The sequence below is a fragment of the Lissotriton helveticus genome, chromosome 3_1 (assembly GCF_964261635.1).
Source record: "Lissotriton helveticus chromosome 3_1, aLisHel1.1, whole genome shotgun sequence".
Lineage (NCBI taxonomy): Eukaryota > Metazoa > Chordata > Amphibia > Caudata > Salamandridae > Lissotriton > Lissotriton helveticus.
In genome coordinates, this window is record NC_136061.1 from 435,788,798 (window position 1) to 435,800,961 (window position 12,164).

Consider the following 12,164-nt stretch of genomic DNA (forward strand, 5'->3'; position numbering starts at 1 on the left):
GGGGCATTGCAAATAACAAAAAGTGATGAGGAATGGACTGGCTCCGGATTGGTAATTTGTTGTTCCTTTCCCTGGGGTTTCTGGGAAAGTGAGTTCCATTTACTTTGGCCTGTTCTCATTTTGGCTGCTGGAGATAATAAAAGTGAACATAGTAAAGTACGATACTAGCCTCTGAATCCTTAACAGAATCAAAACTTTCCTTTCAGCTTACACACCTCATCTGGAGCAATGTTCTTACCACAAAGATAAAGCCAACGAAAGGGGAAGGGGAATTTGGAATGTTACACCGTCATAGGGAGCTCAGTTTGGAAAAATCAGAGGATTATGGTCATCGCACCAAATAAAAAACACTTTATAGTGTAGCATATAGTAATTTCACCAGTGAGTTAGTCCGTTTCCTTTTTCCTACAATGATTTTACAGGCAGTAGTTTGATGCAAGTTAGTCTCCCTTTTTTAGGTCGAGGATCGTAGGCTGTGCTTGCGCAGTCTCGGTCAGAGATTTAATGTTTTCTAGAGTGGGGCTTGAACCCGTCCCTCTTCTCCATTGGCTAGCTTCCTAAACAGAGGCCAGCCATTGGAGGAGAGGGGCGTCACTCCGTTCAAGCCCCATCTTTTTCCGATTCGGGGGCGTTTTTTATTTAGCTTCTTTTTTGTTTCCTTTCTCTCCTCTTCCCATTGGCTGGAATTTTAGCTTTCAGCCAATGGGAAGAGGAGAGAACGAAAACCACGCCCCCGAATCGGAAAATGTTGGCGCTTTGCTGAAGCCATTTCAGCCCGACCGCCGCAAGAAGTCGAGAAGCTGCCAAGTCCTCCGGTGAGTGCTTGCTGTCCTGCCTCCTTGTTGCTCGTGCTTGCTGTCCTGCCCCCCTCGTTGCTCGTGCTTGCTGTCCTGCCCCCCTCGTTGCTCGTGCTTGCTGTCCTGCCCCCCTCGTTGCTCATGCTTGCTGTCCTGCCCCCCTCGTTGCTCATGCTTGCTGTCCTGCCCCCTCGTTGCTCGTGCTTGCTGTCCTGCCCCTCCTCGTTGCTTGTGCTTGCTGTCCTGCCCCTCCTCGTTGCTTGTGCTTACTGTCTTGCCCCTCGTTGCTCGTGCTTGCTCTCCTGCTCCCCCCCCGGAGTCCCTCGGTTATGCGGTGCTGCTTTCTCCGGGTCCCGCTCTCCCCCAGCCCTACTGTGCGTCCTCATCTCCCGGGGTGTGTGGCCCATCAGCGGCGCCTCGCTCGTCCTCTCTGCGCAGCTCCGTGCATCTCTCACTGCCCGCTTCCAAGGGAACGCGTGGGAAGGTGGTCGTCCCGGAGTACTAACCTCCCTGTCCCGTTATGAACCAATTTCACCGTTAGTTGTGCTTGCTGTCCTGCCCCCCCCTCGTTGCTTGTGCTTGCTGTCTTGCCCCCCCTCGTTGCTTGTGCTTGCTGTCCTGCCCCCCCTCGTTGCTTGTGCTTGCTGTCCTGCCCCCCCACTCGTTGCTTGTGCTTGCTGTCCTGCCCCCCCACTCGTTGCTTGTGCTTGCTGTCGTGCCCCCTCGTTGCTTGTGCTTGCTCCCCTGCCCCCTCGTTGCTTGTGCTTGCTCCCCTGCCCCCTCGTTGCTTGTGCTTGCTGTCCCGCCCCCTTGTTGGTTGTGCTTGCTGTCCTGCCCCCCCCCTCGCTGGTTGTGCTTTCTGTCCTCCCCCCCCTCGTTGATTTTGCTTGCGGTCCTGCCCCCCCTCGTTGGTTGTGCTTGCTGTCCTGCCCTCCCCTCGTTGGTTGTGCTTGCTGTCCTGCCCCCCCTCGTTGCTTGTGCTTGCTGTCCTGCCCCCCCTCGTTGCTTGTGCTTGCTCTCCTGCCCCCTCGTTGCTTGTGTTTGCTCCCCTGCCCCCTCGTTGCTTGTGCTTGCTCCCCTGCCCCCTCGTTGCTTGTGCTTGCTGTCCTGCCCCCCCTCGTTGCTTGTGCTTGCTGTCCTGCCCCCCCCCCTCGTTGCTTGTGCTTGCTGTCCTTCCCCCCCCTCGTTGCTTGTGCTTGCTGTCCTGCCCCCCCTTGTTGCTTGTGCTTGCTGTCCTGCCCCCCTCGTTGCTTGTGCTTGCTGTCCTGCCCCCCTCGTTGCTTGTGCTTGCTGTCCTGACCCCCTCGTTGCTTGTGCTTGCTGTCCTGCCCCCCCTCATTGCTTGTGCTTGCTGTCCTGCCCCCCCTCGTTGCTTGTGCTTGCTGTCCTGCCCCCCCCACGTTGCTTGTGCTTGCTGTCCTGCCCCCCCTCTTTGGTTGTGCTTGTTCTCCTGCACCCCCCCTCGTTGGTTGGGCTTGCTCTCCTGCACCCCCCCTCGTTGGTTGTGCTTGTTCTCCTGCCCCCCTCACTGCTTGTGCTTGCTCTCCTGTCCCCCCTCACTGCTTGTGCTTGCTCTCCTGCCCCTGCTTGCGCTTGCGCTTGCTCTCCTGCCCCCCCCTCGTTGGTTGTGCTTGCTCCCCTGTCCCCTTGTTGGTTGTGCTTGCTCTCCTACCCCTGCCCCCTCGTTGGTTGTGCTTGCTGTCCTGCCCCCCCCCCTCGTTGCTTGCGCTTGCTCTCCTGCACCCTCGTTGCTTGTGCTTGCTGTCCTGCCCCCCCTTGTTGCTTGTGCTTGCTCTCCTGCACCCTTGTTGCTTGTGCTTGCTCCCCTGCCCCCTCGCTGCTTGTGCTTGCTGTCCTGCCCCCCCTCGTTGCTTGTGCTTGCTCCCCTGCCCCCTCGCTGCTTGTGCTTGCTGTCCTGCCCCCCCCTCGTTGCTTGTGCTTGCTGTCCTGCCCCCCCTCGTTGCCTGTGCCTGCTCTCCTGCACCCCCCCTCGTTGGCTGTGCTTGCTGTCCTGCCCCCCCCTCTTTGGTTGTGCTTGCTCTCCTGCACCCCCCCTCGTTGGCTGTGCTTGCTCTCCTGCACCCCCCCTCGTTGGCTGTGCTTGCTCTCCTGCACCCCCCCTCGTTGGTTGTGCTTGCTCTCCTGCCCCCTCTCACTGCTTGTGCTTGCTCTCCTGTCCCCTCTCACTGCTTGTGCTTGCTCTCCTGTCCCCCCTCTCTGCTTGTGCTTGCTCTCCTGCCCCCCTCGCTGCTTGCTCCCCTGCCCCCCCTCGTTGGTTGTGCTTGCTCCCCTGTCCCCCCTCGTTGGTTGTGCTTGCTCTCCTGCCCCCCCCTCGTTGGTTGTGCTTGCCCTCCTGCCCCTGCCCCCTCGTTGGTTGTGCTTGCTCTCCTGCCCCCCCTCGTTGGTTGTGCTTGCTCTCCTGCCCCCCCCTCGTTGGTTGTGCTTGCTCTCCTGCCACCCCCTCGTTGGTTGTGCTTGCTCTCCTGCCCCCCCCCTCGTTGGTTGCGCTTGCTCTCCTGCCCCGCCCTCTCATTGGTTGTGCTTGCTCTCCTGCCCCCCCCGTTGCTTGTGCTTACTCTCCTGCCCCCTCGTTGCTTGTACTTGCTCTCCTGCCCCCTCGTTTCTTGTGCTTGCTCTCCTCCCCCCCCTGTTGCTTGTGCTTGCTCTCCTGCCCCCTCGTTGCTTGTGCTTGTTCTTCCTGTGTCCCATCTTTCCCTTTCAGTCCAGTAGTAAGTAATGTCACTAAAGGATACCCACTACTCCGTCGATGCGGAGTAGCAAAACTGTTGTGCAGCTTATTAAGCCATGTCGATAATGGATAATTCAGAACAGTGCAAAGCACTACTTGGTGTAGAAGCACTGCAGGCTCTCCACCCTTTAAATACACCCTGCCAATGATCCCCAGAAACTTTTTCCAGCTGGGAGTTTGTACAGGCGTGCCACTCGTTGCTTGTGCTTGCTGTCCTGCCCCCTCGTTGCTTGTGCTTGCTCCCCTGCCCCCTCGTTGCTTGTGCTTGCTGTCCCGCCCCCTTGTTGGTTGTGCTTGCTGTCCTGCCCCCCCCCCTCGCTGGTTGTGCTTTCTGTCCTCCCCCCCCTCGTTGATTTTGCTTGCGGTCCTGCCCCCCCTCATTGCTTGTGCTTGCTGTCCTGCCCCCCCTCGTTGCTTGTGCTTGCTGTCCTGCCCCCCCCACGTTGCTTGTGCTTGCTGTCCTGCCCCCCCTCTTTGGTTGTGCTTGTTCTCCTGCACCCCCCCTCGTTGGTTGTGCTTGCTCTCCTGCACCCCCCCTCGTTGGTTGTGCTTGTTCTCCTGCCCCCCTCACTGCTTGTGCTTGCTCTCCTGTCCCCCCTCACTGCTTGTGCTTGCTCTCCTGCCCCTGCTTGCGCTTGCGCTTGCTCTCCTGCCCCCCCCTCGTTGGTTGTGCTTGCTCCCCTGTCCCCTTGTTGGTTGTGCTTGCTCTCCTGCCCCTGCCCCCTCGTTGGTTGTGCTTGCTGTCCTGCCCCCCCCCCCCCCTCGTTGCTTGCGCTTGCTCTCCTGCACCCTCGTTGCTTGTGCTTGCTGTCCTGCCCCCCCTTGTTGCTTGTGCTTGCTCTCCTGCACCCTTGTTGCTTGTGCTTGCTCCCCTGCCCCCTCGCTGCTTGTGCTTGCTGTCCTGCCCCCCCTCGTTGCTTGTGCTTGCTCCCCTGCCCCCTCGCTGCTTGTGCTTGCTGTCCTGCCCCCCCCTCGTTGCTTGTGCTTGCTGTCCTGCCCCCCCTCATTGCCTGTGCCTGCTCTCCTGCACCCCCCCTCGTTGGCTGTGCTTGCTGTCCTGCCCCCCCCTCTTTGGTTGTGCTTGCTCTCCTGCACCCCCCCTCGTTGGCTGTGCTTGCTCTCCTGCACCCCCCCTCGTTGGCTGTGCTTGCTCTCCTGCACCCCCCCTCGTTGGTTGTGCTTGCTCTCCTGCCCCCTCTCACTGCTTGTGCTTGCTCTCCTGTCCCCTCTCACTGCTTGTGCTTGCTCTCCTGTCCCCCCTCTCTGCTTGTGCTTGCTCTCCTGCCCCCCTCGCTGCTTGCTCCCCTGCCCCCCCTCGTTGGTTGTGCTTGCTCCCCTGTCCCCCCTCGTTGGTTGTGCTTGCTCTCCTGCCCCCCCCTCGTTGGTTGTGCTTGCCCTCCTGCCCCTGCCCCCTCGTTGGTTGTGCTTGCTCTCCTGCCCCCCCTCGTTGGTTGTGCTTGCTCTCCTGCCCCCCCCTCGTTGGTTGTGCTTGCTCTCCTGCCACCCCCTCGTTGGTTGTGCTTGCTCTCCTGCCCCCCCCCTCGTTGGTTGCGCTTGCTCTCCTGCCCCGCCCTCTCATTGGTTGTGCTTGCTCTCCTGCTCCCCCCGTTGCTTGTGCTTACTCTCCTGCCCCCTCGTTGCTTGTACTTGCTCTCCTGCCCCCTCGTTTCTTGTGCTTGCTCTCCTCCCCCCCCCTGTTGCTTGTGCTTGCTCTCCTGCCCCCTCGTTGCTTGTGCTTGTTCTTCCTGTGTCCCATCTTTCCCTTTCAGTCCAGTAGTAAGTAATGTCACTAAAGGATACCCACTACTCCGTCGATGCGGAGTAGCAAAACTGTTGTGCAGCTTATTAAGCCATGTCGATAATGGATAATTCAGAACAGTGCAAAGCACTACTTGGTGTAGAAGCACTGCAGGCTCTCCACCCTTTAAATACACCCTGCCAATGATCCCCAGAAACTTTTTCCAGCTGGGAGTTTGTACAGGCGTGCCACTCGTTGCTTGTGCTTGCTGTGCTGCCCCCTCGTTGCTTGTGCTTGCTCCCCTGCCCCCTCGTTGCTTGTGCTTGCTGTCCCGCCCCCTTGTTGGTTGTGCTTGCTGTCCTGCCCCCCCCCTCGCTGGTTGTGCTTTCTGTCCTCCCCCCCTCGTTGATTTTGCTTGCGGTCCTGCCCCCCCTCGTTGGTTGTGCTTGCTGTCCTGCCCTCCCCTCGTTGGTTGTGCTTGCTGTCCTGCCCCCCCTCGTTGCTTGTGCTTGCTGTCCTGCCCCCCCTCGTTGCTTGTGCTTGCTGTCCTGCCCCCCCTCGTTGCTTGTGCTTGCTCCCCTGCCCCCTCGTTGCTTGTGCTTGCTCCCCTGCCCCCTCGTTGCTTGTGCTTGCTGTCCTGCCCCCCCTCGTTGCTTGTGCTTGCTGTCCTGCCCCCCCCTCGTTGCTTGTGCTTGCTGTCCTTCCCCCCCCTCGTTGCTTGTGCTTGCTGTCCTGCCCCCCTCGTTGCTTGTGCTTGCTGTCCTGCCCCCCCTTGTTGCTTGTGCTTGCTGTCCTGCCCCCCTCGTTGCTTGTGCTTGCTGTCCTGCCCCCCTCGTTGCTTGTGCTTGCTGTCCTGCCCCCTCGTTGCTTGTGCTTGCTGTCCTGCCCCCCCTCATTGCTTGTGCTTGCTGTCCTGCCCCCCCTCGTTGCTTGTGCTTGCTGTCCTGCCCCCCCACGTTGCTTGTGCTTGCTGTCCTGCCCCCCCTCTTTGGTTGTGCTTGTTCTCCTGCACCCCCCCTCGTTGGTTGTGCTTGCTCTCCTGCACCCCCCCTCGTTGGTTGTGCTTGTTCTCCTGCCCCCCTCACTGCTTGTGCTTGCTCTCCTGTCCCCCCTCACTGCTTGTGCTTGCTCTCCTGCCCCTGCTTGCGCTTGCGCTTGCTCTCCTGCCCCCCCCTCGTTGGTTGTGCTTGCTCCCCTGTCCCCTTGTTGGTTGTGCTTGCTCTCCTGCCCCTGCCCCCTCGTTGGTTGTGCTTGCTGTCCTGCCCCCCCCCTCGTTGCTTGCGCTTGCTCTCCTGCACCCTCGTTGCTTGTGCTTGCTGTCCTGCCCCCCCTTGTTGCTTGTGCTTGCTCTCCTGCACCCTTGTTGCTTGTGCTTGCTCCCCTGCCCCCTCGCTGCTTGTGCTTGCTGTCCTGCCCCCCCTCGTTGCTTGTGCTTGCTCCCCTGCCCCCTCGCTGCTTGTGCTTGCTGTCCTGCCCCCCCCTCGTTGCTTGTGCTTGCTGTCCTGCCCCCCCTCGTTGCCTGTGCCTGCTCTCCTGCACCCCCCCTCGTTGGCTGTGCTTGCTGTCCTGCCCCCCCCTCTTTGGTTGTGCTTGCTCTCCTGCACCCCCCCTCGTTGGCTGTGCTTGCTCTCCTGCACCCCCCCTCGTTGGCTGTGCTTGCTCTCCTGCACCCCCCCTCGTTGGTTGTGCTTGCTCTCCTGCCCCCTCTCACTGCTTGTGCTTGCTCTCCTGTCCCCTCTCACTGCTTGTGCTTGCTCTCCTGTCCCCCCTCTCTGCTTGTGCTTGCTCTCCTGCCCCCCTCGCTGCTTGCTCCCCTGCCCCCCCTCGTTGGTTGTGCTTGCTCCCCTGTCCCCCCTCGTTGGTTGTGCTTGCTCTCCTGCCCCCCCCTCGTTGGTTGTGCTTGCCCTCCTGCCCCTGCCCCCTCGTTGGTTGTGCTTGCTCTCCTGCCCCCCCTCGTTGGTTGTGCTTGCTCTCCTGCCCCCCCCCTCGTTGGTTGTGCTTGCTCTCCTGCCACCCCCTCGTTGGTTGTGCTTGCTCTCCTGCCCCCCCCCCTCGTTGGTTGCGCTTGCTCTCCTGCCCCGCCCTCTCATTGGTTGTGCTTGCTCTCCTGCCCCCCCCGTTGCTTGTGCTTACTCTCCTGCCCCCTCGTTGCTTGTACTTGCTCTCCTGCCCCCTCGTTTCTTGTGCTTGCTCTCCTCCCCCCCCCTGTTGCTTGTGCTTGCTCTCCTGCCCCCTCGTTGCTTGTGCTTGTTCTTCCTGTGTCCCATCTTTCCCTTTCAGTCCAGTAGTAAGTAATGTCACTAAAGGATACCCACTACTCCGTCGATGCGGAGTAGCAAAACTGTTGTGCAGCTTATTAAGCCATGTCGATAATGGATAATTCAGAACAGTGCAAAGCACTACTTGGTGTAGAAGCACTGCAGGCTCTCCACCCTTTAAATACACCCTGCCAATGATCCCCAGAAACTTTTTCCAGCTGGGAGTTTGTACAGGCGTGCTACTTAAGGTACCTGGGAGGTCGAGCGGCCTAAATTGCCCAGTATTTTCTTCTGGTTAGCTGCTGTTGGAGAATCAAGAATTATATAGTGGCCTTATCATTGTTATTATTGGACAGAGACTTATGGAGTCTTTGCCATAGTACCTCTGAAACGTGTACGCTCTTTTCTTGGTCACCAGAATTTAGAGAACAAGCCTGACCTGGTTTGCCTTCCTAGTGTACTGTCTGCAATGTTTCATGACTCACTCTTTACTATTGAAACTAAAAATACACTTTCTATCCGTAAGGGTGTGGCTGTGCATGTAAATGTGTGTGGCTCTAGGACTCTTACCTACTCACTCTTACACTCTTTAATACGCACTCTTTCACTTTTTACTACTCGCTCTCTAATACTCTTTACTAATCACTCTCTCCTACTCACTATCAACTACTCACTCTACCACGCTACTACTTACTCTGTGTGTGGGTGCAAATGCAATAGGTCTCGCATATGCGAGCGATTAAGCTATTGGCATTGTAAATGACAATGCCATTTATTTAGGATTTTAAAAAAATTAAAAAAAATGTCATAAGCAATGCCAATAGCTCTTTCTTTAATAATGCCGAGACCATTGCATTGTAAATGCTTGTTTATATATATTCTCCCCGGGGGGGGGAAAAAAAAAACTTGTCGAGCGCTCTCTTACTGGCTCAAAGGCGTAAAACCAATAAAAATCATCAGTTATGGATATGAACGCACATAACACAAGCTTCATCTAACAGCATCCGCCATATTGTTCTGTCAACCGTTTTTGGGCATCTCTTTCCATTGTCAAATAAGTGCTTTGTGCCGGTTATCAAGTGTTGTGTGCATTCATTGCCACTACTGGCAGTTTTATGTGTTTGAGCCAGAATCATAGCTCAACATTTAACAGCTTTGTTCCCCAATGATTTTTAATTGTTTTTTTATGAGGAGTTTAATTTTCAACACCTGCTATGCACAGTGGGGGATTGGAGCACGGCTTAGCCTGAGACCAAGTCCTGCATCCAACCCAACATGGCTGTACATCCCATGCTGCACACAGTCAGAACGAGCCCCGCACAGGGTCACCTGCGCAGTACATTTTTGGCACAGAGACTGGCATCTGCGACTTATCGCCGGCCTACTAAGCATGACAAATGTTAGTGTTTGGCTTTGCTTTTTTTTTTTTTTGCTTTTTCCTCCCCTTTCTTTTTTTTAACACAGTCTGAAATTTGATAATCAGGCACAAAATAGCAGCCTAATCAAGCACCTAAAATGGCATTCGGCTAGTGTGCAAGTAACTTTCGACTCGCATGCCCTTTTTTTTTTTTTTACACATTTTTCTTAGGAGTGCTTTGTATTTCTCACGTGCCCAAGTACCCATTACCACCGCCGTGGGGCAATCTTTCAGGTTCTCCCCCACTCCCAATGGCTGTAGAATTTATTTTCTTCCACAGTGAAGAATATGTATTCATATTACAGGAGAATTTGCCGCTCATATGTAGACCAGAGTGCTTCTGTGAGGCTGCTGAGTAATGACAAACTAGAAATTCATTTACTTCCATTACGAACCTTAAAGCAATTGGAAGAATATATAGATTACAGCGTCATCATACCAGATTTAAACAAGTAAAGAGCTACTAAGATATCCCGAGTTGAAAATGTTCTTCCTAAGTTTCAACTATGCCGGTCACACTAATTAGAAAAGAAAGGCACTAACTAGACACAAATGTGGGATAACGAAATGCTCGTTCTTCATGGCAAACAATTGGCAAGGTAAATGAGTGTGTTTGACATGTTTTGCAACAGCTCCAAGTTGACATCAGGGCGCTGCAGTATTGTGACTCCAGACAAACATACTGTTCATTGAGAAGTACCACTCACCTCCGATTCTCAGATGTGGGGATGGGATTAGTGCAACGCTGGCTGTTGTACTTTGCCACATATTCACATTGCTTGAAGGGGGCAGTCTTGTCCTCCAGAACGTGGCGGATGCAGAAGGCGTAGCCGTTGAGTCGTCGCTGCTTGCAGAGCTTGGGGCTGTAGGAGCACAGGGGCTTGTTGTCAACTTCTGAGAAGTGTATGTGTTTGCCTTCAAACATCACGTGACGCGGGTCCTTGTGAACATTAGCTGGAGGGTGAGACGCATTTGCAGTTACACAAATGATTCAAATCATGACTGCAGTCACAAACTCAACATCTACACATTTGATACCTGATTTTAAACCTTCTGTACCATGTCAGCATGAAGAGAATGTCACCTGGGACACAGGATTTCTGGAGTGAGGCAGGACCACATGGAGCACAGTCTGAAAAATAACACCATAGCATCCTGTTAGTTACTGCCAAACGAGAATTACCTGGATGATAAATGACATGGCGTGCATCTTATGTAGGACAAAGTTACAGAGTGACAAGTCTTATGTTTTGGTTATTAGGGATCATTTAAAGAAAGTGATTTTCTGTAGTTCAGTTAAAGAAAATAAAAATACACGAGGACACAGTTAACTTTTTTAGACTACTTAAACATTTGAAGAACCTCACTATACAATTTTCCAGCATGCAATAAAAAACGTAATTATGATGTAACAATGCAACAAATTGAACACAAAATCCTCCAATTAAGGTAGCAAAATGAACACGCCTATGGCAGACAAGAACTAACATTGCAGGCCAAATCCATAATACAACCCCAAGTACTAATTCACTAAAACACACAGATCTATCCTTCCTTGCAATAACAATAAATCAGAACTACTGCAAGCACGTAAAAGACTACTACAGGCCTTTGCTCGAATCCTAAGCAAATGAATGATACTGTCCAAAAGAGCAGAAGGATGCTGAATTTCTCAGGCAGCATCAGGTATGACTCCTTCAAAGTTGGTGCATACAAAACTCTGTTTTCAAAATATTACTTTCAGCAAGGTCTTTAGAAAACTGGAAGGCTGCTCACAGCAAACTATTTAGACTGTTGTAATTAACTACAGGAGACAACTGCTTTGCACCGGTCTACTTCAAGGGATATATATTCGGAATAGGATGAGGGTTAAAGACTATTTCCCCCAATTTTCACAGCCCTTCTCTGAGCTTTGAAAACAAACATGCAATATTATGGCAAATACCTACTTATGAGGGTAAATATTTAATTATAGTAAATGGCTCCAAAAAGGGCAGGAATTTACTTTTGAAAGGACCCACATAACAGATTTGATATGTGTTTGAATAGCCTTCTAACTTAAAACCTCATAGACAGTACTATTGTAAAAATATTATATCGGATTGCCAAGAGCAACCTCGTGTATAGTATACCCTGCGGTTTGGTTCAGAGGATTCCTTGTAAAAAAGAATAAGATCGGAAAGTGATGAATAATATAGCTATTAGTATTTGTTGAGAAGCCAGACATACATTAAACAAGCATTTGCAATGCAATAGGTCTCGCATTAGGAACGTTTGAGCTATTGGTATTGTAAATGACACATTTTTTATTAATGTTTTGTTTTTGAAAATAGCAAAATTAATAGCTTTGTCATTTACAATGCCAATAGTTCTAACTTTCGCAAATGTGACACCTATAGCATTTGTAATGCAATATGTGTTGTATTTACATGACTTACATGTATTGATATTACAAATAACAATGGCTTTTAATTTTTTTTCAATAATTAATACTTAAATGAAAGTTATTGTAATTTATAATGGCACTAGCTTAAAGTTTTGTAAATAACTTGTGAAGATTATGTTCAGTGTATTTTATTGTGACAAAAATCAAAGAACAGAAGTGAAATATTAACATATTTTTGTTACATTTGTAATAAAGCTTGAAACATTGAGAGAAAATATGTGAACCAGGTGTTGTTGAATGGTTGCACAGATTGATGCTGTGGTGGCGCTGAGTGATACTGTGATGGCGAACGAGTGATGCTGTGGTGGCGCTGAGTGATGCTGTGATGGTGAACGAGTGATGCTGTGGCCTTCAGTGATGCTGTGGTAGCGCATAGTGATGTTGTGGTGCCCCTGAGTGATGCTGTGGTGGTGCAGAGTGATGCTGTATGCTATGTTTTGTTATGCCATGCTATGTTTTGCTATCCTATGCTTTGATTTGTTATGCTATGCTGTGTTTTGTATGCTATGTTATGCTATGCTTTGTTATGCTATGCTATGTTGTGCTATGCTATGTTTTGCTATGCTATGCTTTGCTGTGTTTGGTATGCTATGTTTTGCTATGCTATGTTTTGTTGTGTTCTGTTAAGCTATGCTATGTTTTGTTGTGTTTTGCTATGTTTTGTTATGCTATGCTATGTTTTGTTATGCTATGCTATTTTTTGTTATGCTATGTTTTGTTATGCTATGTTTTATTATGCTATGCTATGCTATGTTGTGT

The 12,164-nt window shown here is 52.4% G+C and overlaps 1 protein-coding gene across 1 annotated transcript in view; it reads right to left on the bottom strand.

The window, feature by feature from the left end:
* The window catches only part of INO80D (INO80 complex subunit D), a 239,870-nt gene that overhangs the window by 177,732 nt on the left and 49,974 nt on the right, over positions 1 to 12,164 (bottom strand). The window contains exons 2-3 of the mRNA XM_078680295.1: positions 9,998 to 10,091; positions 9,667 to 9,913 (exon numbers count right to left, since the gene is read on the bottom strand). Of these exons, the coding sequence (XP_078536421.1) occupies positions 9,667 to 9,884 (218 nt within the window). The 5' untranslated portion in view covers positions 9,885 to 9,913; positions 9,998 to 10,091. The remainder of the gene's footprint in view (positions 1 to 9,666; positions 9,914 to 9,997; positions 10,092 to 12,164) is intronic.